The 27,896-nt window shown below is 45.3% G+C and overlaps 1 protein-coding gene and 2 non-coding genes across 4 annotated transcripts in view; 2 read left to right on the top strand and 1 right to left on the bottom strand.

Annotated features, from left to right (window-relative positions):
* Nucleotides 1–27,896, bottom strand: part of LOC8051061 (ATP-binding cassette sub-family A member 2) — a 111,426-nt gene that overhangs the window by 18,619 nt on the left and 64,911 nt on the right. For both annotated transcript variants that reach the window (XM_029967819.4, XM_042292415.1), the window contains exons 31-41: nucleotides 27,049–27,359; nucleotides 26,052–26,253; nucleotides 25,400–25,505; nucleotides 22,510–22,621; nucleotides 19,016–19,076; nucleotides 18,761–18,935; nucleotides 11,232–11,347; nucleotides 10,296–10,443; nucleotides 5,810–5,933; nucleotides 2,370–2,502; nucleotides 1,586–1,706 (exon numbers count right to left, since the gene is read on the bottom strand). In XM_029967819.4, the coding sequence (XP_029823679.3) occupies nucleotides 1,586–1,706; nucleotides 2,370–2,502; nucleotides 5,810–5,933; nucleotides 10,296–10,443; nucleotides 11,232–11,347; nucleotides 18,761–18,935; nucleotides 19,016–19,076; nucleotides 22,510–22,621; nucleotides 25,400–25,505; nucleotides 26,052–26,253; nucleotides 27,049–27,359 (1,609 nt within the window). The remainder of the gene's footprint in view (nucleotides 1–1,585; nucleotides 1,707–2,369; nucleotides 2,503–5,809; nucleotides 5,934–10,295; nucleotides 10,444–11,231; nucleotides 11,348–18,760; nucleotides 18,936–19,015; nucleotides 19,077–22,509; nucleotides 22,622–25,399; nucleotides 25,506–26,051; nucleotides 26,254–27,048; nucleotides 27,360–27,896) is intronic.
* On the top strand, nucleotides 14,653–14,734 carry Trnas-aga. The gene has a single exon. It is a non-coding gene; the product is annotated as a tRNA-Ser (tRNA).
* Trnaf-aaa lies at nucleotides 16,577–16,658 on the top strand. The gene has a single exon. It is a non-coding gene; the product is annotated as a tRNA-Phe (tRNA).

The following is a 27,896-nucleotide window of genomic DNA, read 5'->3' on the forward strand; positions in this document are numbered from 1 at the left end:
AAATCCGAAGCATGGGAACTGCATATTTTCAAAGAAGAAAATAATAATTTCGTAAAGCAAGATATGAAGTTCCCACAAAAGTCAATCATGCAGACACCATAGTGTAATGGCACACTCCTTGGTTTTATGAAGGACTTCAGACCAGAACTGCCGTTTAAATTTCTCTGTATCCCTTTCATCGATCAAATCACGGGCACGTAGGTGTCCACCAACTGCACTCGCAATATCTCCTCTCTCCTCGTGCAGACAACATATCACTTTTCAGTTAGAGTCTGTGTCTTAGGCAGTGTTCTGCTTAGTAAGGAGAAAAAGCCAGAAGATGACTGTAGCCTCAACATTAACACTTCTGGTCTCCGATTGTTTTTTTTATATTTCGAAATCAGCAGCATACTACTGCATTAGCAAACCTAGTAAAATCATATTTGTTGAATGTCATTAATAATTGTTAAAAACACAGAACTTGCAAAGCCTCAAAATTTCTGAAAAATGCCTTCGCCATCTATATGTCACTGCAAAAACAAAGCGAGGAGGAGCCTGATGGGGAGGAAGACGCAGATTTTTGATGGGTGCGTTGTTGCACTAAAAACTTGTTTCTCACAGTGCAATATTTTTCTTTTTTAGGGAGTTATATAATGCCACTTTGAAGTGTTTGAGACAATAAAAAAAAGTATCAATGTTGGGGTTGTCAGCAGCCCTTTAAAGCAGACTAACATCCAGAAGTCTAATCCTCGATACAATAAGTGACTTTGAGAAGGCTGACACCCATTTTATGAACAAAACATGCATGGCTACCCTTTCACACAACACACAGAGAGCTGATTGCTGCTTCTTATATAGAGACAAACAAGCAAATGGTGAGGCAAAGATTGCAGACCTTTCTTCGAGCACCAGCACTGCCATCAACAGTGGTGTTTAATTCATAACTGTTCTTCCACTTAAATCAACTCCAAGCATCACCACATGATACAAGTAGCTTCACACATTGTAAGCAATAAAAATTCGAGTGAATAATTCGCACTACTGCGTAACGAGTGTCACAGCGACAGCAGCTCTGCACTTGCGCAACTCGCTACTATCGCTGTGCCAACATTGTTTTGTTTTTTCGAGTCGTCTTCACTTCTGTTGTTGATTTCACACCCGTGCCTCATCCATACTTTGTCTTTGACATATATCACCTAGAAGACAAGACCCGTGCGTTTGCTCCCCAAACGATGCAATGATGACTTCACCGGGAGTTTTCGCGAAGGACGACCGCACAACTTCCCGAAGGACGACCGTAATTTTTTGGGCTGTCACTATAAAACCTTGGCTCCAAATTCTACACTAACAATCAAAGTTGTTCCAGGTCTTTGAGCAACAACGAGCCTCTGTACTTAGAATTTCTAAGAAAAGCCTGGAAAAAATGTCACTGCTCCTCAAAAGCGTCGACACTTGCTCAGCAATGTTGAAGGACAAAAAAGATGCTTAGTTTGCATGACTAATTACATAAGTATAGCAAAGAATGAAATAGGAAAACCGACTGTCTGGCCAGCTAAAAGAAACGTGCAAGCACCGACGGGTGTTGAGTGGCAATGGGAGTGTTTACCTTTGTGAGGTTCATAAGGCAGAGTGCGTCGGTGTTTGTTCGGCCATTCAGGACTCTCCTCCTTTCGTTTCGCACGTCCTCATCTTCTTCCAGATTGAGACCCTCGGGCACACACACTTTCCTGTGGAACCATCATATCAGTATTTGAAAACAACTGATCAAAGCAACAAACAAAAAAAAAGCAAAAATCAGTCGCAGTTTTAAAATAGCAACTCTGATCATAATAATGCAGACGATTCACCCCCCCCCCCCCCTCCCAACTCTTCATGCCCAGTTCCATAGCCAAATCCCCCCCACCCCCAACCCCACCCCACCTGGTGCAAAAATCAGAAATCTCCTGTCCCCCTCCCCCTCCCTCCCTCCCTCCCTCTCTCCCCCTCCCCCCAAAAAGAAAAAATTCCTTTCTTTGTGCTGATGCTGTGCTTTTATGTAACAGCACTGCTCTGGTGGGACAAATGACAACAACATTCTAAGAATGCTTCTCATTAAAAGCATCTAAGGTTGACATATTAATTGTCTCACTCATTTTTAGAGCACAGCTCTTAGGCACCCATTTCCGGCTTGAGAGGCGTCGGCGTCGCCGTCGGCGTAACCGCGCGGTGCATTATGGGTAAATTTCCCCGCTAAATCTAGCGGAAAAATTTCCCCGCTAAATTTATTATAAATTTATTTTCCTATTTTTGGTTTCAAAATGGTTCAATAGAAAAGAATAGACATTAAGAACTTTCAAGGAAAGCTCCAGCCTCCCATTAATTACTAGCATAGACTGAGATGACACGCTCACTTTGGCTTGAGAAAAAAGTTGAACTCCAGAAGTAGGGTGAGGATAAGGAAAAGCATTCCCGACAGTGCCATGGCCAGCAGGTTCCTGGTCACCAAGTCCCAGGCAAAAGGAGACCTCATCCTGTCGTAACGACCTGCAAGAGAAAGTGACGAGATTTCTACCCAGACAGGGGGAGTGGCTATATTCTTTAAATAACTTAATTGCAGAAGACCACTCCATGGGGTTGCCCAATGCCAGCAAACAAGTGTAGGCAGCATATGAGGATATAAGTCATCATCACTACCAACAACTAAAGGCACTGCTTTCAATATCAGAAATCAAATTTATAAACCATATGGCTGTCTCAATAAATTGTGTCAAAAACCTTTTTGTAGAGACCAATGTACATTCTAGATGATCACTCATTATTGTTTTAAACATGCTTTTGTGCACAAAAATTTATACAACTTTTTTCCACTTCCAGTACTACTGGAAATGCACATTCCTCCATTGCATGCAGAAGCTTGCGTTTTATGCCGAAGAAGCCACCTCTTCCATTTGTTTAGTGCCAATTGAGTCAATCAAAGAACAACGATGGGAACCAAGCACATGTAGCCTGAGCCTGTTGTTTTACCCCACAACCTAACGACTGGTTTAAACATTTACATCTGAGCGTGACCGTCTCCTTCCACTCCACTGCAAGACGGTGGGCAGATTTTGGTTGCCGTAGAAACAATCTCGTCATAAGCAGTCACAAACGATCTTGACACAGTCGATCCCACTTGATTACAAACATTTAAACTCAGCCTTAACGACAGACAGATTGAACACAAAAAAGCTGAGGATTTATGAAGCAGAGCACATAACAAAGATTAAAACGAGATTAAAATAGTAGGATAAAAACTATCAAGACTCAAATAATGGCCTCAGAATTAGTGTATCTTGCCCTGGTTGTTTTCATTACGAAGATACAGTATAGACCACTTACAACGTAACCGCTTATAATGCAGGACCGGGTATAACGCGGCCTTTTTAAACCACCGGTTCGCCTCCCATAGAACTCCATGTATTTACATACCACTTAAAATGTAGGCGCGCGAAGGGAAATACCGGTGAAGGCCCGTTCACACTCTTGCGACCGAGTACGACTGAGAGAGACGAGATCTCTTACAACTTCTTAAATGTTTCTAGAATGAGGGACACACTGACATTGTGGCGCCATCTATGCGGTGACCCTAGAACTGCATTTCACAAAAGCGAAGGTTTTGCGGGATTTCCGAGGTCAAATGTGCGTAATACCCATAGAAAGGCTCGTTTATAACATTGACAAAAGTTTTTCGAGCCAAAAAAGAAAGGATATTGCGCGAGAAATAAAAAAAAAAATATGCCGGACCGCCGAGTTTACACTGCTTCCCAATAGATGGCGCCAGTGTGTTCTCTGGTTTAAGAAGTTTTAAGAAACCCAGGTTTAAGAGGTCGCAAGCAGTCGCAAGAGTGTGAACGGGCCTTCATAGTGCGGTTTTTGGAACAGCGCGCCGACTGAGCGGCGCAGCGAGCACGCTTCCCTGTGAGACACTAGATAACGGCGCGAGCCGCAATAGCCGCAAGCGGCACTCGCGGGGCAAGGAGATTGCTCGAAGCGCTCGAAGGCTCGAAGAAGCGGGGAAAAGCGAAGAGAGAGGCTTCAGTTGCCATAGCGACGGAGGGACGCACGCATCTGTCGTTCACGTGCGCACGAGCGTGCGTCCCTCCGCTGCGTTGGAAACAAACAACCGCAACGACAGACCAATCGCAGATCGAGGAGAAGTGTTCGCGCGCGTTGCATGCCGGTCGCGGGGAGGCTCCTTCTATCCGCGAACATGGGGTCGGTTGTGATCGTCGACGGAAACGGCGCTAAAGTGAACGGGTCCATATCACATGAGCGAATGACGTTTTAGCGAACAGCGACATTTGAGTGAATCAACGTTTTAGCGAATAACGGGGGCGCGCGTTAACTTATCCGCCGCGCTCGGTGAGTCTGCGGCGGCTCATTACAAAAATGTGAACCCATTTGGCCCACCCGAAAACGCCGCTTCGCGGCGTCCGACTATTCGCTGAAGTGTCATTCGGTGAAACGTGGGCGTTCGCTAAAACGTCATTCGATCAAGTGGGGAGGCACTCACTCGATCAAATGACGTTTTAGCGAATGCCCACGTTTCACCAAACGACCCTTTAGTGAATAGTCGAACGCCGCGAAGCGGCATTTTCGGGTGGGCCAAGTGGGTTCACATTTTTGTAATGAGCCGCCGCAGACTGTCGCCGCGAAGCGGCGTAAAGCGCAGCGCGGCGGATGGGTTAACGCGCGCCCCCGTTATTCGCTAAAACGTCATTCGCTCATGTGATATGGACCCAATCAAGTGAGTGCCTCCCAAAGTGAACTACGGCGTGGTGGAAGCTCATCGGTCCGCGTAAAAGCGCTATCCTTGACTGAATTTTCGTTGTGTGTCGCTATGATAACCCAGCACGTATTAGAAGGGAAGATCCACCTACTCGTGCGGCGATGTTGTGGCGGCACTCTCAAGACGGCAGAAACGCCCGTGTCGTTGTGTTTGTTTACTTCGACTACAGTGGTGCTTTCTAAGCATTCGTGTTTTCGAACATCGCCGGGATTTCTTATTTGGAGCATTTCATGCCTGTGCTCAAGTTGAAGGTATTACTGGCGCGTACCGTATAAAGGATGCGAATTTTCACGCGTTTTCATCGCCGGAGAAAAGTGATTAGGGTTAGCAATCCTGAACGCTCGCTACGTCCGTCCGCAACCCGCGACGCCGTTAAAAGGTTGCGCCAGGCAAAAGTCACTCATTTCTTTCAAAATGTGTGACACACTTGAGAGAGAAGTGTACTAGTCTGATGAGATAAAGACGACTTTCCTCAAACTAAGCTTTATTTTTCATCTAACATAAAATAAATTCTTTTACAAAGGTAAGTTGTCTGATGGCATGTATTTTGGCCTGAAAAATTGATGTTTTGGTTATAGCACGGTCAGGCACGTAGCCAGGATTTTGTTTCGGGGGGGGGGGGGGGCCACAATGACAAAATGCTGTATGAGGGGGGAGGGGGGAGAGGAAGATCCATGCAAAATGGAAGATTTCGGGGGGGCCCCGGGTCCCCACCGAATTTTCGCAACTCCCGCGACATACGTTATATGCGGTCTACACTGTGGAATGTCCCTTACAAGAGGAAAGGTTTGGCTGTACTGACTGGACCAGCTGTAGCTCGAACCAGCGACCTTTAAAATTTCTACGAAGGCATTTGCAATTCTTTCAAATTCAAGTCGCCATGTACAGTAACATGTAGCCTGCACTTGTACCGTGTGCATACCCAATCACAAAAGGACTTAACAAAAATTGCAGTTAGGTATTCTATGTGAACAGATAACCCAAAAAATCTAGAGGTACCCAACAGCAAGAATTTCTGCTTACCTGTCTTGAAGAGAAAGAAGTTCTGATATTCGTTGAAGGCAATGTCCATGAGACCCCTTCCTAGGCAGTAGTTTGGGAACATCAGGAAGATGGTCTTGAGGAGATGATGCACTTCCCCAAGGTACTTTAGAGAGAAACAGGAACAAAACACAAATGTTATAGCAGCACTAGACGAGTAGGTACATGAGTACTACACAGGGTGTTTCACCAAACCTCGACCACACTTTTTCGAAAAAAGCTCAAGGTACACCTAAGCACTTCTTATGAGTTGTGAATGCAAAAGCATGCAAGCCACTCGTCCGCTCCCTCTTTCGTCTGCTGCATACTTTTCGTCGCCGGTTAGCATGCATGCTCCCCTAGCAACGCTGACCTCGGACGCTCCGTGTTAACGGCACGCTGATGGACATGCAGCACCATGGGGTGAGCGGTCGTGAAAACTGACGAGCGCAGCGGCCAATGGGAGCCCCGTCGACACGTGCAGCCAATGGAACCAAAGGAAACTATCTGCCGTTTTCGCGCTTCAGACTGATGACGTAAGCTTGCTCCATGAGACAGTTAATGCTTTCGCATTAATACTATTTACTACACCACAACTCATCGGAGGCGAAGCTGCAGCCATTGGAATTGCCACTTTGACCACAGGGCGCAGGGTGGCTGGTGCAAAAATATAGGTTGATTAGCAGACGTGGGCGTTTTTTTGGGGAGACTTTGTAAAATGCTTTACTAAAATTCATGGTTCAGTGTTTTTCTTATGGTGCCCAGAGATTTTCTAATCGAAATTGTACCCTTATTTTTATTATTAGAAATTTATTTATGCAAAAATAATTAAAACGCTAATTATCTCAAATGCATTGTACCTCACTAAAGTGGCCTCTCGGCAGTGACTAATACAGCATCTACAGTGATGTGATTGGCCTAAGCCATTATGGACCATCTTTCGGAGCAGCCAAAACAGAGTTTTGGAGCAGCAAAAGTGGCTTTTGAAGCAGATATTCTTGTAAAAATAAAAATATTCATTTTAAGTGCTGCACAAGCGAAGGACTCTTTGTGCTGTATTGTGCCCTGATGTGAGATGTTGTGACAGAACTCGCTGTGTTTTAGAGTGCAGCTCTTAGGCGCCCATTTCCGACTTGAGCGGCGTCGGCATTGCCGTCGACGTAACCGCGACCCCCCCCCTAGGACCTCGGGAGGACCTGGCTTCCTTCGGGAGAACTTCGGGAGGACCTCGGGTACCTTCGGTGACCTCAGAAAGGGGGGGGGGGGGTCATGTGACCCCCCCACCCAGTATCCTTCCCTACTCCTCCTTAAGAGCAGCGCTCTAATTCGGCGTTGCAGGGAATTGTAAACGGCTTCCACTTTTTTACTGCTGAGACGTCCCACAAGTGTACAGTGCTGTAGGCATTTCCGAGAAATTCCGAAAAACCACTTGTCACCGTTTTATTGGTTCCCGACGTGCCAGATTTTCGTCAAAGGTAAGCAAACGTAAAACAATGAATTGCAAGCGTCCCGGCTGGTGCCTCCGTCGTGCAATCGTGTTCGCATGCACGTGAGGGAAACTTCGGCAGGCTTGCAGTTGCGCGTGCCTCGTCGCGCGAGCGGAGACAACGGTCCAGCGGTGCGTACTTGCCAGGCCGGCAAAAAAAGTACAAGCTAAACACACATACACACAAAACAAAGAACCTGAGCACACCGATACAAGACATCGCAAGTCAGGATCAAAAAATTCTTGGAGCACTTAGTGCAACGACTGAATTTGAGACAAACAAGCGTGCTGTGCGGGTTCAGCGTGCAGGCATTGCCTTGTTTGCTTTAGCTCACTTCTCTTCAACAACTGTATTTCGAAGGCAAATTTTTCACGTACCGGGGTCCTTTTCGAAAGAGAGCCTACTGAGAGAAACCTAGGCAATCAATACTTCGACACAGCAGTCTTTCAGTTAAAGAGGGATTTTTGTAGTAATGTATGATTTAGAACAGGGATGTTGATGAACATGTGGCAGTACTTAGTTTCATTTTAGAAAGCGCCATATCTGCAGCGACGTGGGGAAGGCAACACCCGAAGTCGCGCGACCACGGTGAATGGAAGAAAGGGACAAAATATAGTTTTCCCACGGTTGTTACTTTCAGGAGCGAGTGCTTAAGCTCAGAAAGTCACTCCCGCCATGCAAAAACGTGGTTCTGTTTCACAGCACGACTGCATGGCTGGTACCTGGCGGCACGCCAGCGTCGGAGCGTCCGCAGACACCTGCGCCTATCATTGAAAATATTTTTCAAACAAAAATGCGAGACGAGAGCGACGAGACGACGAGAGCGCCAAACCCGAGATGGCGGGAAAACCATGCAAGACCGGATGGACAATTAATGCAGGGTATTTCGTGTCGGGCGGCCACTTGCAACACATAACACGCATGCTCAATTACGGTACTCAGTTTAGTTCCGGTTTCGAAAGACGACCGAAATTGTTTTTTTTTTTTTGGTGCAGGCTTGGTGCAAATTAATCATATTTTTGCACAGTGTAGCAGTATGTAGCAGGGTTAGCCCCTTGGCACAGTTTAACGCAATTGGCGCAGCAATCACATCACTGCATCTAACATTTTTCTCTGCAATGCATATTTTTAGCAGAAAAATTTTGGTTGGTATTTGGCAAAATATCTTGCATTCAAAGTGCTAAACAAAAGTTGCATCGCAGCACACAAACCGGTGTCAAGAGTTCTATTAAGATTCTGAATCAGTGAGTAAGTAGTAAAAATAAAAATTTTAAACTAGAAAAAAAGGATCTTACTTTATGGATATTGTCCTCAAGGAGCATAAAAGTATGCTACAGTGCATGCTCTTCTTATCATATACTTCAGAACTGCAAGCAGTCTCACAAATAAATCGAGAGTGGCTAGTTTTTACAGTGGAGCTGTAAAGGACTAGGTTCCCCAGGATCGTGTCCACCAGCAAAAAAATGATGACACCGAACTCTGGACAGCTACTGCCACCTATGAGCGATGGCAGCAACCAGACAACTGGTTGCCTCCGTCGCTCATAGATGGTGGCAACCTTTCTTCGGAGGAAGAACGGAAGCGGAACAAGCGGCGTCGTGCGCAGCAGCGCGAATGGTTCCGCAATTGTCGCGAGGCAGCTATTGCCTAAAGTTCCAATGCGTCGAGCCCTTCAGATTCCCTCGCGAAAGAAGAGCAGATCGCTCGGCTGGAAAGCCACCGCCGAGAACAGAAGCTACAGCTCTGCTGCTCTCCCTTCTTCACCAAAGTGGAAAGGCTGAAAGATTTTATGGGTTTCTTCAATAAATGTTTAGTTGTTAGTCCGTGCTCATCCTGTCCACTTCTACTTGTCTGTGTTTGATGCACTGTTTTCTCGATTTAGTCATGAACCAACTCGCCTGAGTTGCTATCTTATAGTCTTACAAAACTGACTGCAATTGAGGAAAAATAACATTGTTTTTCAACTTAATAATCTTTGAGCTCTACAAACCAAGCTCAGTTTGAACTCGGACCACCTTCTTGGAAGAAAAAAATTAAAATTCACGTTTTCCAGATCAGTTGAAAATTGCAACTTGTAGCCCCTTATCATCAGAAAACCTTCTTGCAATAATTTCTTCAACAAAAATTATGTAGAGTTCTTCTGTCATAGCAGTGACTGGCTCTTCATGCACTTTGAAGGGAGGCAGATGCAGTGCATTTTTTTCCATAGATTCACATAAGTCGCAACAAATCATTGGGTTAACATAAATCAAATAGGTTTACGGAAGTTGCAAAAAATTGTTGGGTTCACGTAAGCTGAATGTATGCAAGTTGCAAAGAATTGCCCAACACATTATCAGAAAAGGGTGGATGCATTCAGTGACGATTACATTAAAAAATGCCCTTATTTGTTCTCTCAAAAATTCCCTTTTGTATTCACACAGAATACACAGAAAGAATAAAACACATGAAGGACGAACACAGACGCACACAGTTCTTTAACTGTGTGCGTCTGTGTTCGTCCTTCATGTGTTTTATTCTTTCTGTGTATTCTGTAGTTTTCAACGCGCCCTGCTACGTGTACTGTATTTCACACAGATTACATAAAAAATACTGCCCTTCATTATTAATCTAAAATTTATATTGTCCATTGTCTGCATTGTATGTACGAAGTGTCTAGCGTTACGTCCGATGTAACCCAAGTTATGTCAAAATCTCCGCCTTCCCTAGGTTCACAGGGGAGAGAGAGAGGAGGGCAGGGGGGAGGGTTAGGTCTACGCGTTTCAGTGCTCCATCTGGATGTAACGCTAGCCACAGCGTTGTATGTAACGAGTATATTTATTGAGGAATAAAAACAGCATATCTAAAATATCAAGTTCAGTCATGTAAATGTATAATGCTCCCATTATTCAACAATAAGTGATTCAACAGAAATCCATGACTCACGAGTGACAAATGCATGAATGAAGGTGAGGCCTTAGCACACCACTAAAACAACAGAGAGAAAAAAAAGCTGAACTCACAGCATCGTAGGAAAATACTTCCAGTAGGAAGCTGGTGACAATGCAAGTGATTCCTACAAACAGGTTTATCACAATCAGAAAAATGTAGGCTGTGCTGGGCTCCTTGAAGAGGAAAGACACCGGGTACATGACTGGTGTGATAGACCACCTACAAACGAGAAAAAAGTGAAGACACATACTTAAATAAAAGCAGGCACATAAAAATGACACGAGACAGGGTGCTCAAGGAGAAGGAAAGCACAGATTATTAGACGGCGGAGATAGCACTCTGACAAAAATACCTCATGAATGCTTTCAGACCTTAGTCGACATATAATAGGAAATTAAGGCAGAAAGATTAAATGACAAATGTCTTCTTCATCATGAGGTAACATGCCTGTTTTTTTATTCCATTAACTGGGAATTTTATTAAAAAAAAAAGAAAAGCCTGAGACAGAAGAAGGAATACTAAAATGCACACCAAAAGACCAAGTTACGCCAATCACAAAACCGCATGATATTTCTTTGATTATAATTATGTGCGCATCCTTGAACCGCTCGCATCTCCGAGCATGCCGGTTCCATACGAAGAGGCTCGGTGTGCGCGCACCAGTGTAAAGCAACGAAGCTTAATGCACTCACGCCAATGCAAAGCGGTGAAGCTCACCCTGTCACGTGCCCCCTCAGCATTTCTTCTCTCAGACCTAACAAGTACTCCCCCCCCCACACACACACACACATTTTTCAAGATCATCTTCAAATTGTGAGTACATGCTTGCTGGTTATTTTAAGATAAAATGACAAGAATGAGACACAAGCCGCACACACCAGCTCCGCTTTCAAATTTTCAATAAAAAAGCAGAAGCATAGGTTAACAGTCAAATACCAATATGTGCACATCCCAAACACTATTATTGGCCTATCCAAAAATAGTCATGGTCAATCGGCGATGCTCACCCATACATAAGGAAGAGCGAGAGAACGGCTGGAAAGTTCTTCGCCGACGTATAGGCGGGTATGTCGAAGATGAGGAGAATGAGAACGCAGCATGTTGCAGGCACCACATAGCTGCACTGAAAAGACAAAGTGCGGCACCAGTTACAGTTTGGTTCATTTCTAGAGAAAATTTGATGGCAGGGGAAGAGAGCTGCGATGAGGGCAACCTTTCTGCCTCTGCACAATAGCCACATTTTTGGACTTCTTTAATCTTCTAACACCTCCACGTTACCCCCTTCCCATCATCCACCCCCCCCCTCCTCTCTTCAATGTCAGTAGACAAGGGATAAGAGAATCCTTTTAATAAAGGCAGATTTAATAATAATAAATTTAATCTTTTAGGTTTTTCTTAGTATATCTATTCCCTAGCGGCACAAAAAATTACACACATACTACATGTGGAAGTCTACTATGTGCGACTATCAATCCAGCAGCAGGAAACGAATGACAGCTCTTTATGCCAGAGGCCTTGACGCACATGAAGCATTGATACTTTTATGAAGGTGAGAATTACTGGAGCAGCTCACTGTAGAGTGTTAACCACCGAAAAATATGGTATTAGCAAATACCACTGGCATGAACTAAGACGCACCTCCGCTGCATGTGGCACGCCCGCGCCTACAGTGGCCCGCTCCGATCCTGCCCTTCGTCGCAGGATCAGATGAGTGCTCGTACCATGTGGTAGCCATATAGACCTTTTCATTTTATTAGTTGCCTCACCGGTGGATAGAGGGCGCTGACACACTCGGCGCCATCAGGTTGCTTCACTTTGGTCTGTTTCGGTTTCAACGTGAACGCGGCTGTGTTGCTGTTTTACGTTGTTTTTGCTTAATTTTGTGATTCGATTAGTTTCCTTGTAGCACACAACAAATGAAACAATGGTATGGAGTCACCTTGAGGACTACGAGATGTACCTTAGCCTAAATTGTGGGCTTTTTGTTTACCCACTCCTTTGATGTAGCTGATTATGGTCAATTGCGAAACGCCTGACTGGTGTACAGGGGAAATTACCATCGTATACAGCCGTACCCGATGACACCAGTTTCCAGAAAAACAAAACAATGAAGAGACTAACATGTGAATATAAATAAGCATATCGACAGCTTGATCAGCAATGTCCTGAATCGGCCAGAACAGATGAACTCGCGAGTTTACTACTCACTGTTCGGTTTCGTGGGCACCCAACCTTTAGTGAACTTCGCAGAATAAAACCTTTCGTGTAATGACGCAGATAAATGGTATAAAGGAGTAGCATCGCCTCGGCCTATTTTTTTTTTTTTAATCCAGTACTCGAGCATGCTTTGACATGCTGAGTAGGAAGTTTCTTAAATTGTCAACCCTGCTAAAGTACTCATAAGCAGCATTTCGCGATATTGGCCCTAGGAAATAAATAATTTTTATATGAACATTGCTTACTCAAGATATAAGTGACAGGCCCGTCAAATTAAATCTGGCATTTGTCTTCCGTTAAAGTGGCCAAATAAAATTAAAGGGCTCAGGAAGAGAAATGCCTCGCATAGTTTGGCTGAATTCCAGCGCTAGGCACCACTTTACGAACCTGTGTGAACAAATATTAATTTTTTTGAACAGATTCGCTCTCTAAATTTAGGCGTCGCCAGCCACCAAAAGTAAACCTCTACGCACCATCGACAATCCTGGACTAAAAAAATTGTTATGCGAACGGCTCTTTTTTTTTTTTTGCGTAAAATATTGCGGATTTTAGATACGCACAAAAACTAAAACCGCGTACGCAAAAAAAAAAAAAAAAGCGTCGTCGTTATTGAGCATGCTCGCCGAACCCAAACCGCGTTTTGGATTTGCAAATAGAAACGGCGTTATTTCTTTGTGCACGCTATTCTAAAACTCGCTACCGTTAAGTGTCTGTGGCAGTTTCTTACGCGGGAAGTCCCAACCTTTGTGTTAAAATAAATTGAGTGGATGACACTGGTTATCTAAATATAATCAATAAATCACTTAAATGACTGTCGAAATGGAAGCGAGCACGGTATACAATTTCTTAAACTTCATAAGTAAACCGACCAACCGAATATTCATGTCGCAAAAAAAGATTGAGAACCTCATCAACATGTAGGTGTGATATTATGAACAAACAATTCGCCTGATGTTGACGTACCATTACTTCTAGCGTCACATAAAATACAAGTTAAACATTGGTTGTCCATCTCCTCCGCGAGTTTCCTCACATAATCAAAAGCAACTATTTTCGATATGTTATGAATACAAAGAACGATACTTTCAGGAAATAACGATAGTCCCCTTGCGCTGACTATTCTTGACGCCTTCCGATCCTAAATGCGCGATATAATTATACGCGCTTCTTACTGGGAATGTTCCGTTACTATTACTAAACAAACCACAGTTAACATAAGAACCTATAAATTCTCGTGGTGCTTTAGTCGTCGAGTAGACATATCGGACTACAGTTTCCGAAGCAAGGCCAGAAAGCGCGGTGAAAAGCAACGAAAAACACGGATACAACGCATCCGCCAAGGTGCGGAGGGGAGAGCAGAGGAGCAAGTTGAAGCAACCAAATGGCTGCCGCGTCACGTGATTCCAAGATGGCAGCGCCCATGCGGAGGAGGATGAAAAGGTCTATAGACCATTCCACTAGGAAGAGCGGAGAGAGAAAAAAATGCCTTCCCCCTCTCACCTCGCACATCGTCTGCTCCGCTGTGTGGGCTGTACCTAACATCCAGCTGGCGTTCAAACTCGGTTTAATTAAAATCGCGTCATTTTGGAAATTTCTAGCGCAGATGCACGGATTTTAATATGCAAGTTATTGTATAATGCTATGCTTGATAAAAAGACAAACCGAGTCTATTTGCAATGTTAACTGCGTGCAAACAAAAAAAATATGACCGCATCTCTACGTGGTGAATGATGCTGATTGGGGCAAAGCTCTGGTGGTGCTGATGATACTGACTTTTGTTCATAGATAGTGCTGATGGTGCTGTTTTTTTTTATTGCTCATAGGTAGTGCTGAAATCCGGGTTATGTTTCGACTTCATTACTGCTTTATGGTCGGTGAAATGCAGAGCCAGTGGTTCTTCCAGCGGATCAGCTTGGATCCGCTAGAAGCCATGGGAACGCATCTCCACTGCTTAAGTCAACGGTCCATGTCAGAAAGAGAATGTGTGGTATGGATCGTGGTTATATAATATGCAGTTGAGCATTTTACCGCAGCGCCCTCTCGTCTAAAAACCTTGAGCCAATGCATACAAAGTTTAACGCGATTATATACGCATCTGACCGCAGCGCCCTCTCCTGTATAGATGTTGAGCGGCTACATGCAACGTTTCATCCATGACAGAGACCCCAGCTCTTGAGTTACTACCACATCTCAGAGGCCCCTACCCGTCCCGCAGTCGTGGCCGAGTGGTTAAGGCGATGGACTGGAAATCCATTGGGGTCTCCCCGCATAGGTTCGAATCCTGTCGATTGCACAAACATTTTTTCTTTTTTAAAGAAGACAGATGGGATGGCAATCGATGTGAGCACGGACGCTCGACGGACAAGGCTAGACCCTAAGGAGCTTCGCCCCTAAAAAGGAAAAACTGTGTCAGAGTGGCTGGTCACTCCGGCGAAAAGTAAATCCGGTTGCTGTAGCTATTTTACTATACAAAGTTCGTACTGGTGTAGGCCTTTAGCGACAATGAGTGGAATTCTGGAATAATAAATAAAAACATGCTCTCCTGGCGCGATGACGCAGTGGTTGAGGTGCCAGCTGACTTCACTGCTATTGAAGTAACGGAACAAAGATACGCTAGTTTATCATTTACTGAAATAAAACAACAGAATGCTATAGGCTGATTTTGGAGTAGCCATAAATATTCTAAGAATGTGAACCACTTTATGACAGCAGCCACGAGCGAGAGTCCAATGTTCGGTACAGCCCGCCGGTACAGCCCGCCGGTACAACCCAAAGATCGAGGACGGCAACCTCATGGTTTGTTGTCTGCTAACGGAGTCGGGCGCGTGCCCTCTCTCTCGTTTTACCCCGCCGAACCTGCTGAACTTCCCGGATGTGTGGAGAGGGCGCTACGGTCTAACGAAATGGCGCCACCCTGAGAGCGCTAAATGAAATCGTCTATTTTTGGCGGCCCGAAGTCAATGTTGCCGGACGGAGCCGATGTTTCGGTTTCTGCTCATGTTTAAAGTAAAATTTCACAAATACATCCCATTTTTCGCAAAGCGAATGACGTAGTGCCTTTTATTTGTGCTTTTTCATGTAATATCACTCATAATCCCAAAATTTACGAAATTGAGTGGACTTGCCCTTTAAATGGAAACACTGGCTAGAGGTTGAACTTCTGAACTACTCAAGTGAACGGAATAAAATTTGCAGGAGAGACATAATGTCAGGTGTGGGTGTACTGTGTAAAATTTTAGCTCGCTAGGACATCTTTACATACCTGAACAAGAAGATGTGTCGTTCTTTGTTAAGAAATCTATGCCATTAAGCACCATTTTGACTGCTTCAATATAAAGTGGGGGATGTGGGACTTGGGGCTATCTAGTTTTTATAACTCAAATGTAAATATTTCAGGAAGAGTTATTACCTCAAAATATGAGATGCATATCTGTCCAATGTCAATTTTTGAAAACATGTTTATTTCTCAATGAGGACTTCAGCTTAAAACAATGTAAAGTAGATAGGCCCATTCCCCAGTAAATTTCAGTTCAGAAACATCTTGATTGTGGTGTCAGAATACTTTTACCTTTGAACAAAAGATTCCTTCATATGAAATTTGCAGCAAAAAGTGGAACTGAAAAAAATTGCCGCATCTCCACGTGGTGAATGATGTTGATTGGGGCGAAGCTCTGGTGGTGCTGATGATACTGATTTTATTGTTCATAGGTATGCTGATGGTGCTGATTTTTTTTATTGCTCATAGGTAGTGCTGAGTTCAGGGTTGCGTTTTAACTTCATTATTACTGCTTTACAGTCGGTGAAATGCAGAGCCAGTGGTTCTTCTAGAGGATCAGCATGGATCCGCTAGAAGCCGTGGGAACGCATCTCTACCGCTTAAGTCAACGGCCCATGTCAGAAAGAGAATGTGTGGTATGGAACATGCTTATATACGCATTTGAGTATTTGAACGCAGTGCCCTTTCGTCTATAAACGTTGAGCCAATGCGTGCAAAGTTTAACTCAATTATATATGCATTAAGGACCGCAGCGCCCTCTCCTGTATAGATGCTGAGTGGCTACATGCTACGTTTCATCCATGACAGAGACCCCAGCTCTTGAGTTACTACAACATCTCAGAGGCCCCTACTCGTCCCGCAGTCGTGGCCGAGTGGTTAAGGCGATGGACTAAATATCCATGGGGGTCTCCCCGCACAGGTTCGAATCCTGTCGACTGCGCAAACATTTTTCTTTTTATGTGAGCACGGACGCCAGCCGGCCAGACGGACGGACAAGGCTAGACCCTAAGGAGCTTCGCCCCTAAAAACTGCATTCCAACATTGAACTCCTTTACTTTGTTACTGCCTCACGATGTGCTGAAAGTATATTATATTAACATAACTATTTGGTGTATGGTTATCAAACTTAGTGTAAGGGTTCATAATTATATTCTTAAACCAAAACCTCAAAACTGAAAATTAAAAAAAAAAAATTGTATTTAGGTTTTTGTCCCCCCTTAAAAGAGCACTCAAGTGGATTCTGAGATAGTCTATTTATTGTCATAACTCAGTCTACGGGCTCATCCTAAAATACCCAAAATTACATTCAAGAACGGCCAATTTCCCTATTAAAAATTTGATCAAGTTTGTGCCACGCCTGCTTTCTGCACCGTGGCGTAGAACACCAGGGTGGGCCATTGGACAGGAGGGCAGCAGGGGAGGGCGCGTGACAGACAACCATGAGTGACAGCGGACGGATTTTACAGCGAAGCTGTTATACACTAGGGTCTGGGAAAAAATGTGTCCTCACATGTCGACAGAAAACTCCCCATTGGTCGTGGCAAGTATGAATAAATAAACAAAAAGAGGTATCAAGTATGAATAAATAGAAACAAAAAGAGGGGGCAAACAGCGTGACTCAGCCTTCCTTGGCATTATTAGATAGTGTTATCATTTCTAGGCATCATCCTCGAGGTCGTCCTAGGTGCCGCCCTTGAGGTCGTTTGAGAGGTGGTCCTAGGTGTCATCCTCGAGGTCGTCCTTTAGGTCTCCCTAGATGTTGTCCTCAAGGTCGTCCTAGAAGTCATCCTTGAGGTGATCCTAAAAGCCGTCCTTGAGGTCGTCCCGAGAAGTCGTCCTTAAGGTCGTCTTCAGAGGTCGTCCTCTAGGCATCATCCTAAAAGTCATCCTTGAGGTCTTCCTGGAAGTCATCCTCGAGGTCGTCCCAGAAGTCGTCCTTGAGGTTGTCCGAGAGGTCGTCCTAGCAACGTCCTAGAAGTCGTCCTTGAGGTTGTCTTCTAAACGTCATCCTCGAGGTCATCCCAGAGGTCGTCCTAGACGCCGTCCTCTAGGCATCGTCCTAGACGTCGTAAAGATAACAGCTTCGCTGGTCCTCTATCTTTAGTGAAGCGGAAGGGCTCTACAATTGTTTTTCTAATGTGTGCGTATTTGAAAATTCGAAAAGAAACCAGACATCGCCGGGCATCTGGTGTCTCAGCTGTAGATGAGCAATTTAGCCAGTGCGGTACACCCAGGCTAGCGGTTGTACTGCACTGGCTAAATTGCTCATGTACAGCTGAGACACCAGACAGACTAAGGCAAATTAACTTCCGGCTGTATAAACATACACAGAACAATTATATTATATATTATAGAAGTCCACCAGAAAGCAGTCACTAGTGGTTGTCTGTCAGCGCCCTCCCCTGCTGCCTTCCCGTCCAACGGCTCCCCTGGTGTTTTGCACCATAGCACAGAAAGGGGGGGTGTGGCACAATCTTTCACTGGATTTTTAAGAGGGAAATCAGCTGCTCTTGATTGCAATTTCGGGTCTTCTAGGATGCTTAGAGCCCGCGGATTGAGTTATCACAATAAATAGACAATCTTAGATTCCACTTTAGTGTCCCTTTAAAAAATATATGAGCCATCCACTGATGCGTAACCACAAACCAAGCACTTCTCTATTGTCCGCATTACTGTTTACAATGCCTGTAAACCTCTGCAGTGCTTTGCTGCTTCAATGCTAGGGTTTGGAGAGGTTTCATGGCCGTCAACCGAGAAAGACAGGCAGTCCCAGAGATTAAAGCTTTTGAGAACGCCCGACTATTGCCACTGACAAGGCGAAAATGGCAGGGCATCTGTTTCAAACGCCCTGCCTCAGCATGCATGCGTTGCCTTTTGCTGCGCCATGGCTGCACGTGTGTGCCCGTGCAGCCATGGCTCACGAGATGCTGAGGCATCGTCGAATGCAAGTAACTCGCATTGGAGGTGGGACGACTGAAACTCCTCCGTGCCATTCCCATCCTGTGGATAACTATAGGGAGTATAGCAAGCGGCAGCACTTACAATGTCCCAGAAGTAGTTGGCCAGCCAGTACACGATGGGGTTGACACCGCTTACAATCTGCAGGTGCTTGGCCTTGGTGTAGCGCTCATACACCAGGAACAGGACGAAGCTGGCCGGCACGAAGGACATGGCCACAATAATAAAGATGGCGATGAGCACATCCGTTCCTTGGAGGCTGAAAAGTTTAAACGAGAGATGCGGGTTCACCGACGTAAAGACTGTGCGCAAACGCTGCCGTTGAGAAGCGGAAATTACATTTGATCCTTCGAGAGCAGGAACGAAGTGTCTGTCATGGGGTGGTTGATCACGGTGATGCCTAAAAGAGAAACAAAAATGCAGAGAATTCACTACTAAGCTTGATTTGCACGTACAAAAAGAAGCTTGAGTCATTATATTTATGTGTAACTAACAGACCCACATAAATAATGAGCAATTTGTTTTCCTTTGCATATAACACATCGGATATATATAATGCATCCCTCGCTTTGCATTACAGCAAAGCAAGGGAGAGTGGAAAATTAAGTGAGAGGCCAACATGCAACCTCGAATTTCTGCAAGGGAGATAATTGATAATCCTGTTAGTGCGTCCTCTCCTAAGCTGCGAGGGGAGCCATGTTGGGCCAAGGAGAAAGGTGGGGAGGATATAACTAAGGAGGAAGCAAGGAAAAGTGGAAAGTGCGAAGTGTATGTCGGCCTTTGAATTAAAAAAGAAAGAATTAACACCACCGAGGAGCAGGACTCTTAACATTCGTTGTCCATCATGTCTGAGACAATTCACGACTCCAGCGACCTATAGGGGGCGCCACCACTAAACAAACATGGCGGCTGAGTCCAGGTCGCATCGGCTCGGCCGGGCCGCCTGAACAGGTGGCGCGTTCAATTCAACAGATTTTCTTTTGTTTAATGCCCAATTTTATAGGTATTTGAACTGAGACGGTTAAATGTAGCCAGTGCACATACCGTAATATCCCGAGTCATCGCCCACCCCCCTACCGCCTGAAATTCATAAAAAAGTGGGGTGGGCCATGTCTCGGTGGGTGAGCACAAACAATTGAAAAAAAGCGGAAAAAAACGCCTATTTTTCTCTGCGTATCTAGCGCTGATGCACAAGAGATACATCAAACTCAAAACTCGATTTAGTTTCATTGTTTTATAGAAAAAAATGCTCAATAAAGAATATTTTACTATAGCGAAGTCCGTTGCTTGCATACGCGCTAGAAACACCGCCGATCTGCATATAGCGCGAACGTTTGTTCCGCGAAAGAATGTCACCACTATGTTCTCCTAGTTAGTAAAAAAAAAAAAAGAAAGAAAAGTCTACAAGAAAATGGAAAAACCAACCAGGCGCAACGAGCGAGCGAGCGAGCAGACCAAAGAAGCGACCAAGAGCAATGCTGGGAAAGCGGGAAAGTCGGCGGTCGTGTTGGCAAATACTTTGGCGTCGGGCCAAGTCGGGCGCCTTGTCAATTACAAGCTCTTGCGCAACTTTCTTGTTTGGTGCGTACATACGTGCGTCGGTGCACGGCGGGCTATCAATGCACGGTTGGGACGCTCTGCAAACGTCTACGTTCCAGCAAAGCTTTATTTACGCGTTGGCTTTGCCTAAAATATTGCACAACCGCGGTCGCGACGGGCGGGAAGAAGGAGCGGGTTCGCGGTGACCTTACTTCGGCGGAGACAGACTGACCTAACACTCCGCGGTTACGTTAACAAACTCTTATTTTGTTATCTCCATCGTTTTCTTTTCGCACGGATACACAACCACTTTGGGGTCGCTCACGGAGGAAATGCGTAAACAAAAAGAAGTGTCTTTCCCTCCTTCGTTTTACTTTGTCACGGACGTCCTCCAACTGTAAGGTCCGCGGCCGCGTCATTCGGGTAGCTTGAGTGTTCACGGATCGCTGAGTCCGCGCTGGGGTATTTGAAGGGGTGGGCGATGACTCGGTGTTTTTTCGGAAATCGATATTGGCCCAAAAAATGGGGTGGGCGATGGCTCGGGGATGGGCGATGACTCGGGATATTACGGTAAACTTGCAAAGCATAGTTGTTGTTTTTTTTTCGGTGCTTTTTGTTCTTTTCATGTAAAACTTTCGTTTCGGAGATTTCGTTCAAAACCGAAACCATGGGCTCCGGAGAGACTGTAATATACTAATCAGTTTTGATTATCTAAGGAAAGCTGCGATAACTACAGAATTGTTCCACCAAAAGTAATTTTCAGCTAACTCGCATGCCTCGACCATGCGACTTATCTGTTCGCGAAATCGAGCTTTTGCGTGTATCCGCGTTTAAGAAACAGCTCCAGTCGTCTGCTCGGTCAACAACACAGGCTGCAGGAAAATTACGAAAATTAAGCAAGCGCTTCTTGAGCCAAGGACCATGTTAACCCGCCGGCGCCCCACTAAGCAGCTGATACTCGTATTTCAATCCAGGTTTTAGTAGCAATCGAGAAGTCATTTTGACGAGGGGGTTATGTATTATGTTACATACTATGTCCCACTAAAGCAATATTAGTATATTCTTCGGGTTGAAATATGAGCTTCGTTGACTAGCTATTAGGTGAACTGCTGAATAAAAGTATATTTGACAGACAGAGAGCCGCCACTTAAACTTAGCCAAATGGTTCTAGCCGGCAGCACGGAGACAAACTGAAGAGAGTCGTCATCGGAGATTCACGCAGAACCTCTCTGCATTGAACTTTGCTTCGAATCCTGAACGGAGAAAATTAGTATTGTTTGTGGCCGGTCAACCTGAGCAATGTAGACGTATATTGCTGCTGGCTTCGACAGGGGTATAATATAAATATTGGAGGCGCGATAGATCAAAATGCCGTGACAGCTTCTAACGTTGCGAGACTCGTCCCCCACTCATTCATCATTTGCAGCGAGCAGGTTTTCCTGAATCAAGTAACTGCGATATCAGCCCAACTCCTTCAGTGTGGTTCAGAGGCTTTTTCGGCGAAAAGTAGCCAACGCACCGACCGGCGTGGGTGGCTCACACCTGAAGCTAATCGAACACGACCAAACTCAAGAAAAGCAGCTATCAAACCTTCCCATTCACTTGACTGCAACATTGGTGTTCCCTCCAGTGAAATCCTCGTCTGTCGTCCTCAGTCCACTGTTCTACATCCTTATAAAGAAACCCCTTATCAGTTACCATGTACTCGTCACTTTGAATGTGATTCGAGATAGACAAGAAACCAAACGTTTTTCCGTGGTTCCTCCCCATCCAAGAAATCGAAAGCACGCGACCGTATGTTGTGGAGTAAACGGGCTTTCAAACACGTGATGGAAGGAAACAATCTACTGAGGCTTCACCACACTAATGAACACTCAGGAAAACTTAAGAAATTTTCGGATCTTCGTCAAATTACATTGTTCGCCACCGCGCCGACAACACGTGTCCGCGAAAGCTACCAGGGACGCGGAGGGGCGCGGAGCGACCTGGTCCGACTGGTTCCCGGTTTTCCCGCTTGGTGGCGTCCGTTTTGCTGGAGTCGCGAATATCACCTAGTATGCCTGCACATGACATCATCATTAGTGGATCTCTGAATCATTAAGGTGTGTTAACTAAGAGAGTCACTACAATAATTAACTTCAAAAACCTGCACTTTCTCTAAGAAACAAATGGAATCTCAAGAAGTATGGCGGCAGACAAAATAAACTGCGAGCATATGAAGCCATTCTATCCCAAGGCATGGGCAGCATTCGAACATAATAAGAGATGTCGAAGTAACAATGAAATATGCTTACCGTAAGCAGAAGGATGCCCTTTTTCAGGTGGGAGATTTGCCCTCAAGATAGCATTATTGATGCTGTTCACGTAGGTGGGCATGGCATGGTATCCTTTATTGTTGTACCAGACCTGCGTCACAAACAAAGAAAAGAAACACACTGAGGGTAGAGTCAGCCAGGTAACACTCTCAAAATGCCCCATATCTGATCACGCGTGAGCTTTGATGAACAAGCGGCGAGGTGAATTGCTGAACAAGCAATTCACCTCGCCGCCAAGTTGTTCAGGGGAAGCAAATGTAAATTACGATTTTATTGACTTGTGCCTTTTCTTTAAGCTCACCCAGCTAGTTTCTTTCCCTACATGAATCACTGACGGCTGCTCAAATATTCTTGATTTAGTGCTTAGTACTGAGCCTTGCCTAGTGAAGTCATTATCTTCTGTTAATGGCATTAGTGATCATCAAGTGCTACATTGTTTCATTGATATTAAGCAGCCAAAATCAGTCTGTATTCAAAAGAAAATATTAATCGCCAACTCTCTGACTACTTTGTTTCTTTCAGTGAGAATTTTGATAACCATAATGCTAATGAAAATTGGAATTTATTTAGGTGCAAATTAATTTAACTTGTCGAACGTCACGTTACCTGTGTAACCATCCGATCTAATACACTTAAGCCATGGTTCAATAAATTGCTTCGTCGCCTTTCCAACAAAAATAAAGGCTGTTCAGGAATTTAAAAAAAACAAATACATTGGAAGCCTCGCTTAAGCATTCCTCCTGCTCAGCAGAATATTTACAAGGAATTGTTGCGTGAATGTAAACATACATTTTACAGCGAAGCTGTTTATAACTAGGGTTTCGTAGATTTTTCGTGTGCAGTGACTAAAAACTCTGCGCTCGCACTGTCGCACGCATCGCATGCGCACGCCTTCCCCGTATAAAAGATTCAAAGTAAATAACCAAAATAAAGCGTCGACGAATGCGTGTGCAAGATGCCATTTGTTTTATTCCTTTGCTTTAGAACAGTTACTGCTGCAGACGCCGGCATCTGCAGCACGTGGAAAGCCATTTTCTGCATTCTCCTCGATGCTTGGGTAATTTAGCAGTAGGTCTATTCAGTAGATTAGTTATCAATAGGCATCATATTCAAGATCAGTAGACTCTCAGGTCGATACTAAAGGTTTCTCAAAGATTTGCCGCTGTCAACCCGTGTCGGCCATGTCTACTCTTGTACCGCCCTCTTTGTTGTCAATCCAGGCGCATGCGTGCCTTGTTTCCTTTCCTTCCGCTCTCCCAGGGTGGCGGCCCCGTCGCACGTGTCTACTTTCCACCGGGTGGCGGTCCCATCGTGCGTGTCTAGTTTCCTCAAGCTCCTCAGGGTGGGGTCTGTGGGGTCTGTGTCGTCTGCTAAACAGCTTCGCTGCTCATCCACCGTCACAGAAGGGAATGATTTTTTACTTTTTAAAATTTGTGCGAACAAGTATTATTGATAGCGATTTGTAAATTAGCCCGAATGTACAGAGCTGAACAGCGCACGGCGCGCCCGACTCCTGGGGGTGATAGTACTTCTTATAAGTGCCACTCCGTAATGGTGGCCGGAACAGCCTCACGCCTCACTCCACACAACTTTTTTTCGCAGTTTTTCGCACGATTCACGGTCGCATGTCGTTTGATCAAGTGTCGAGATCATGCTGGAGCAGCAACTATGTTTTTACAGTGGAGCTGTTCAGGTTTCCCCAAGAACCTGAACAGCTAGTTTCCCCAAGATCGTGTCCGGTACCGAACGAATGTCGACACCCGAGGTCGACACAACACTCTGGTTGCCACGGTCGCTCATAGATTGCGGTAGCTGTATAGAGTGTTGTGTTTGCTGGTTGTCTGCTTGCCGCCGTCGCTCATAGATTGCAGCAACCCTTTCAGCCTCGGCAAACAACTGGTTGCTGCCGTCGCTCATGGATGGCAGCAACATTCCTTCGGAGGAAAAAGAGTGGGAACAGAACAGGCGGCGATGTGCGCAGCAGCGCGAATGGATCCGCAGCCACTGTGAGGCCGCCATCGCCTAAAGTTCCAGTGCGTCGAGAGCTTTAGATTCCCTTGTGAAAGAAGAGCAGATTGCTCGCCTGGAAAGTTACCACCGAGAACAGAAGCTACAGCTCCACTGCTCTTCCTTCTTCACCGAAGTGGAAAGGCTGAAAGTTTTATTTGTATTGGCACGCATGATCAGGGTAGTTCAGGTTTTCAGTGCTCGTTCGTGGTCATCCTTCACCCAGAAGCAACCAACTGCACCGCTGTATACAAAGTTTGGCTCGTCAGAGCGGGTGGTGCTCCAGTGGAGTCTGCTATAACGCGGGATCTTATCTGTGACAGCAAACGAAGAGGCTTCCGCGGGCCGAAGACTGGAAAGGTGGGGATTCCTTCCGAAGTTAGAGGTCAGGCTTGCAACGTACGCCGCAGAAGTGCGCAATGGGTGCAATGATGTGCAACGCAATCACCGAGCAAGCGCAGAAGATACGGTTGATGCTGTCATTTACGCAGTGCGAGATTTTGTTGGACGACGCCAACGACCTGCTTTGAAAATGTAGCAGTGATGACGACGAGACTGACAGCACCAGTGCAGACGAATCATAGTCTCTAGTCGTGGACAGAGTGAGAATGACAGGGAGCAGCTCCAGCATGAGCCTCGTAGTTCCAATAATGCCTAAGCATCTCACGCGCCTCGTGCGTGCATGCGCAGTGAAAGCATGAGAAGACATCGATCGCGTGCTGGAGGCTGGGCTATCGAAAGAGATACCCTGTTCGCTGTAAAATGTGCCTCAAAAATTTTTTACTATTTGTTTTTGCTGATGGGCAATGTGACTTACAATCATGTAAATATGGTACCTGTTTGCTTAATTAATTGAAATTACCTTGGCCACTTCACGGACCGCAATCTTCTGAAACAGTGCAGGAGCATCCTTGCCAAAAGATGGAGGAACGTAGGCCCGAGAAAGGCCAAAGGAGAATGCTCCGTACCTTAAAGACAAAAAAAAAATCAGATTATGATTGACAGGACATATACAAGTAAAAATAAAGTGCTTCAAAGTGGTAGAAACACAAATATAGGGTTGTGCAAACTTATTCATAAGCAACGTGCAAGAATACAACAAAAACAAGTCACAATAATGCAGATAGAATTTGCATGCACTTGCACATAATGGCAATCTTTTCGTTCGTTCATTCTTTTATCAAACTCGCATGCCTTTCGTTTTCTTTTTATACCTCCACGTGATTTTTTTCTTTACACAGTTAGTTTTTACCTTGCCCCTTAAGTCTTGGAGACACCAACAGAAAGGGCAAAAATTAAGCACAAATTTGAGTTGAGGGGACTCACATCTCAGAACCGAGAACTATATGTGACACTCTGAAAGAAGCAAAACTGTCCCCGTAGTCTAAGCAAAACGAATAAAGATTTCCCGCAAATTTTGCCAGCAAGCTCAATCAGCTTAATCCTTCACATGGTAGTGAAGATTATAAGACCTCGGTCATAATTGAATGGTTCAGTTGGGGGCGCCCCCTTACCTGCGGAGACGGTACATGTCCGTGGTGTACAGGTAATACTCGTGCTCGTTCTGGCTGCTGATGTCGAGCAGGATGTCGCCTGTGAGGGCCTGGAACATCGGGGGGTCGCGGTAGCCGTGCGTCTCACAGACGTAGTTCGTCTTGTCCGAAGAACACTGGCAGTAAGGATAGAAGCGCTCCTGGCCACTCTTCACATGCTTTGCTGTGTGCAAAAATCAAAAGTCATGGTTAAAAAAATGTGTACTGTGCAGCACAACAAAGTTTCTGACGAAAGAAGGAAGGGGCATCAGCAAATGATCGCTGGTCTATTCCTTACCCACGCGGTGCATAGTTGAAGCCGGGGAACGGAAACAACGGACATTTGGCTTTCTTATATTAATCCAAAAATAGCTTGGCCATGCAAGTCAAGCACAGGCTTATGGTATCAACAATCCGATCAATGCTTGCATGCTTGTTTTTTCTCCTCCACTTCACATGTCATGTGCTATATATCACTGTCAAAATTACAGGCCCTTTTAATGCTGCATGGTGTGTAGCTCTAAAATGGTCAAATCAGCTTTATCTACTACTCCCACACCTACACACATGGGATATCGCTTCCTGCACTCACCTATCTACTTGAAGTGTTCATGATGACCTTTGCAAGGGTTCTTAGATGTTTTCATTCTTCCTAACTACTAATCTCACTGTAGCTTGGAGAATGGCTTATTATCATTATTATTCAGCCTGCTAAACAATGCACCAGCTAAAGAGTTAACACTTCAAAAAAACCTTGTAGCTTTCACTGTAAAGTATGCCATAGAACAAAGTTTAGGTTTTCGTCAGAATAGGAACTGAATCTTTATGAAGATGTTGCAATTGAGCTGCATTATACAAAACAGTGTCTGGCGAAATTTCACATAGTAACCATACAAGTCACGAGATGATGCAGTATCAGATGATCAGATATACATGCGGTACTTTTGCAGAAGTCATAAACCGACACGGTCCTACTCACAGCTGTGCCGCGCGACAGATGACGTCCCCGACAGCGCAATTCCCTCCTCAGACTCCGTCCCCGTGGGGCTCTCGGGAGTGGGCAACGGGGGCACGAAATTGTCCAGGGGCAGTCCCGGGACGAACACGCTGCGACACTCGGGCTCAAAGGCGTCCAAGTCCAGTGAACGGTCCGAGTAGTTGGCCTGAGACGGCTGCACGGGAATCCCAATAGTCTCGTTGATGGGCCACAGCAGCACGCATGTGGCCCCTACACCCGATGGCAGACGCAGAGTCATGGCCAACTGGCGGGCATCCGCATCCGAGTCCCACCTGAAAAAAAGACGACGGGGACACTTAACAATACTCTTTTTGGGACTAGTAGAACTATAAAAATTGGCTCTTTTTGGGGGGAATTTCCCAAAGGTCGGATCGTTGCTCACGTCCACTCAAAATCAGTGTATTGCATACCTTACACACGGCACTGAACGGATTGTCCATGAACTGGTGCTTGAACTGCAGGTCGATTGCCGTTAAATGTCAACTGGCTTCCTGTCGCTGCGAGGACTGGCGCTCTCGTTTTGCAGCCCCGTCCCTTGCCCTTCCCTCTTTACCCTACTGTGCCTGCCACTGTCCCTCCTGCACCATTTTGCTGGTATACACAAAGCATAGAAGCAGGAGCTTTCGAAGTATGCGTAGTCCACTTCGCTGTCACCGAGCTTACATCAAGGCAAGTTCCCGCTCCAAGATTATTCGCCGTCTGCATGCTCTGCGATGCACGCTCTACGAGTCTACATCCCAGACTGGGATTCTAAGGTGCTAAAAGTTGGCCTTATAAATGCTATGAATTTAAAAATCTTGATGCTACAA

This window comes from Ixodes scapularis, unplaced genomic scaffold, assembly GCF_016920785.2.
Source record: "Ixodes scapularis isolate PalLabHiFi unplaced genomic scaffold, ASM1692078v2 PGA_scaffold3__209_contigs__length_174095766, whole genome shotgun sequence".
Classification (NCBI taxonomy): Eukaryota; Metazoa; Arthropoda; class Arachnida; order Ixodida; family Ixodidae; genus Ixodes; species Ixodes scapularis.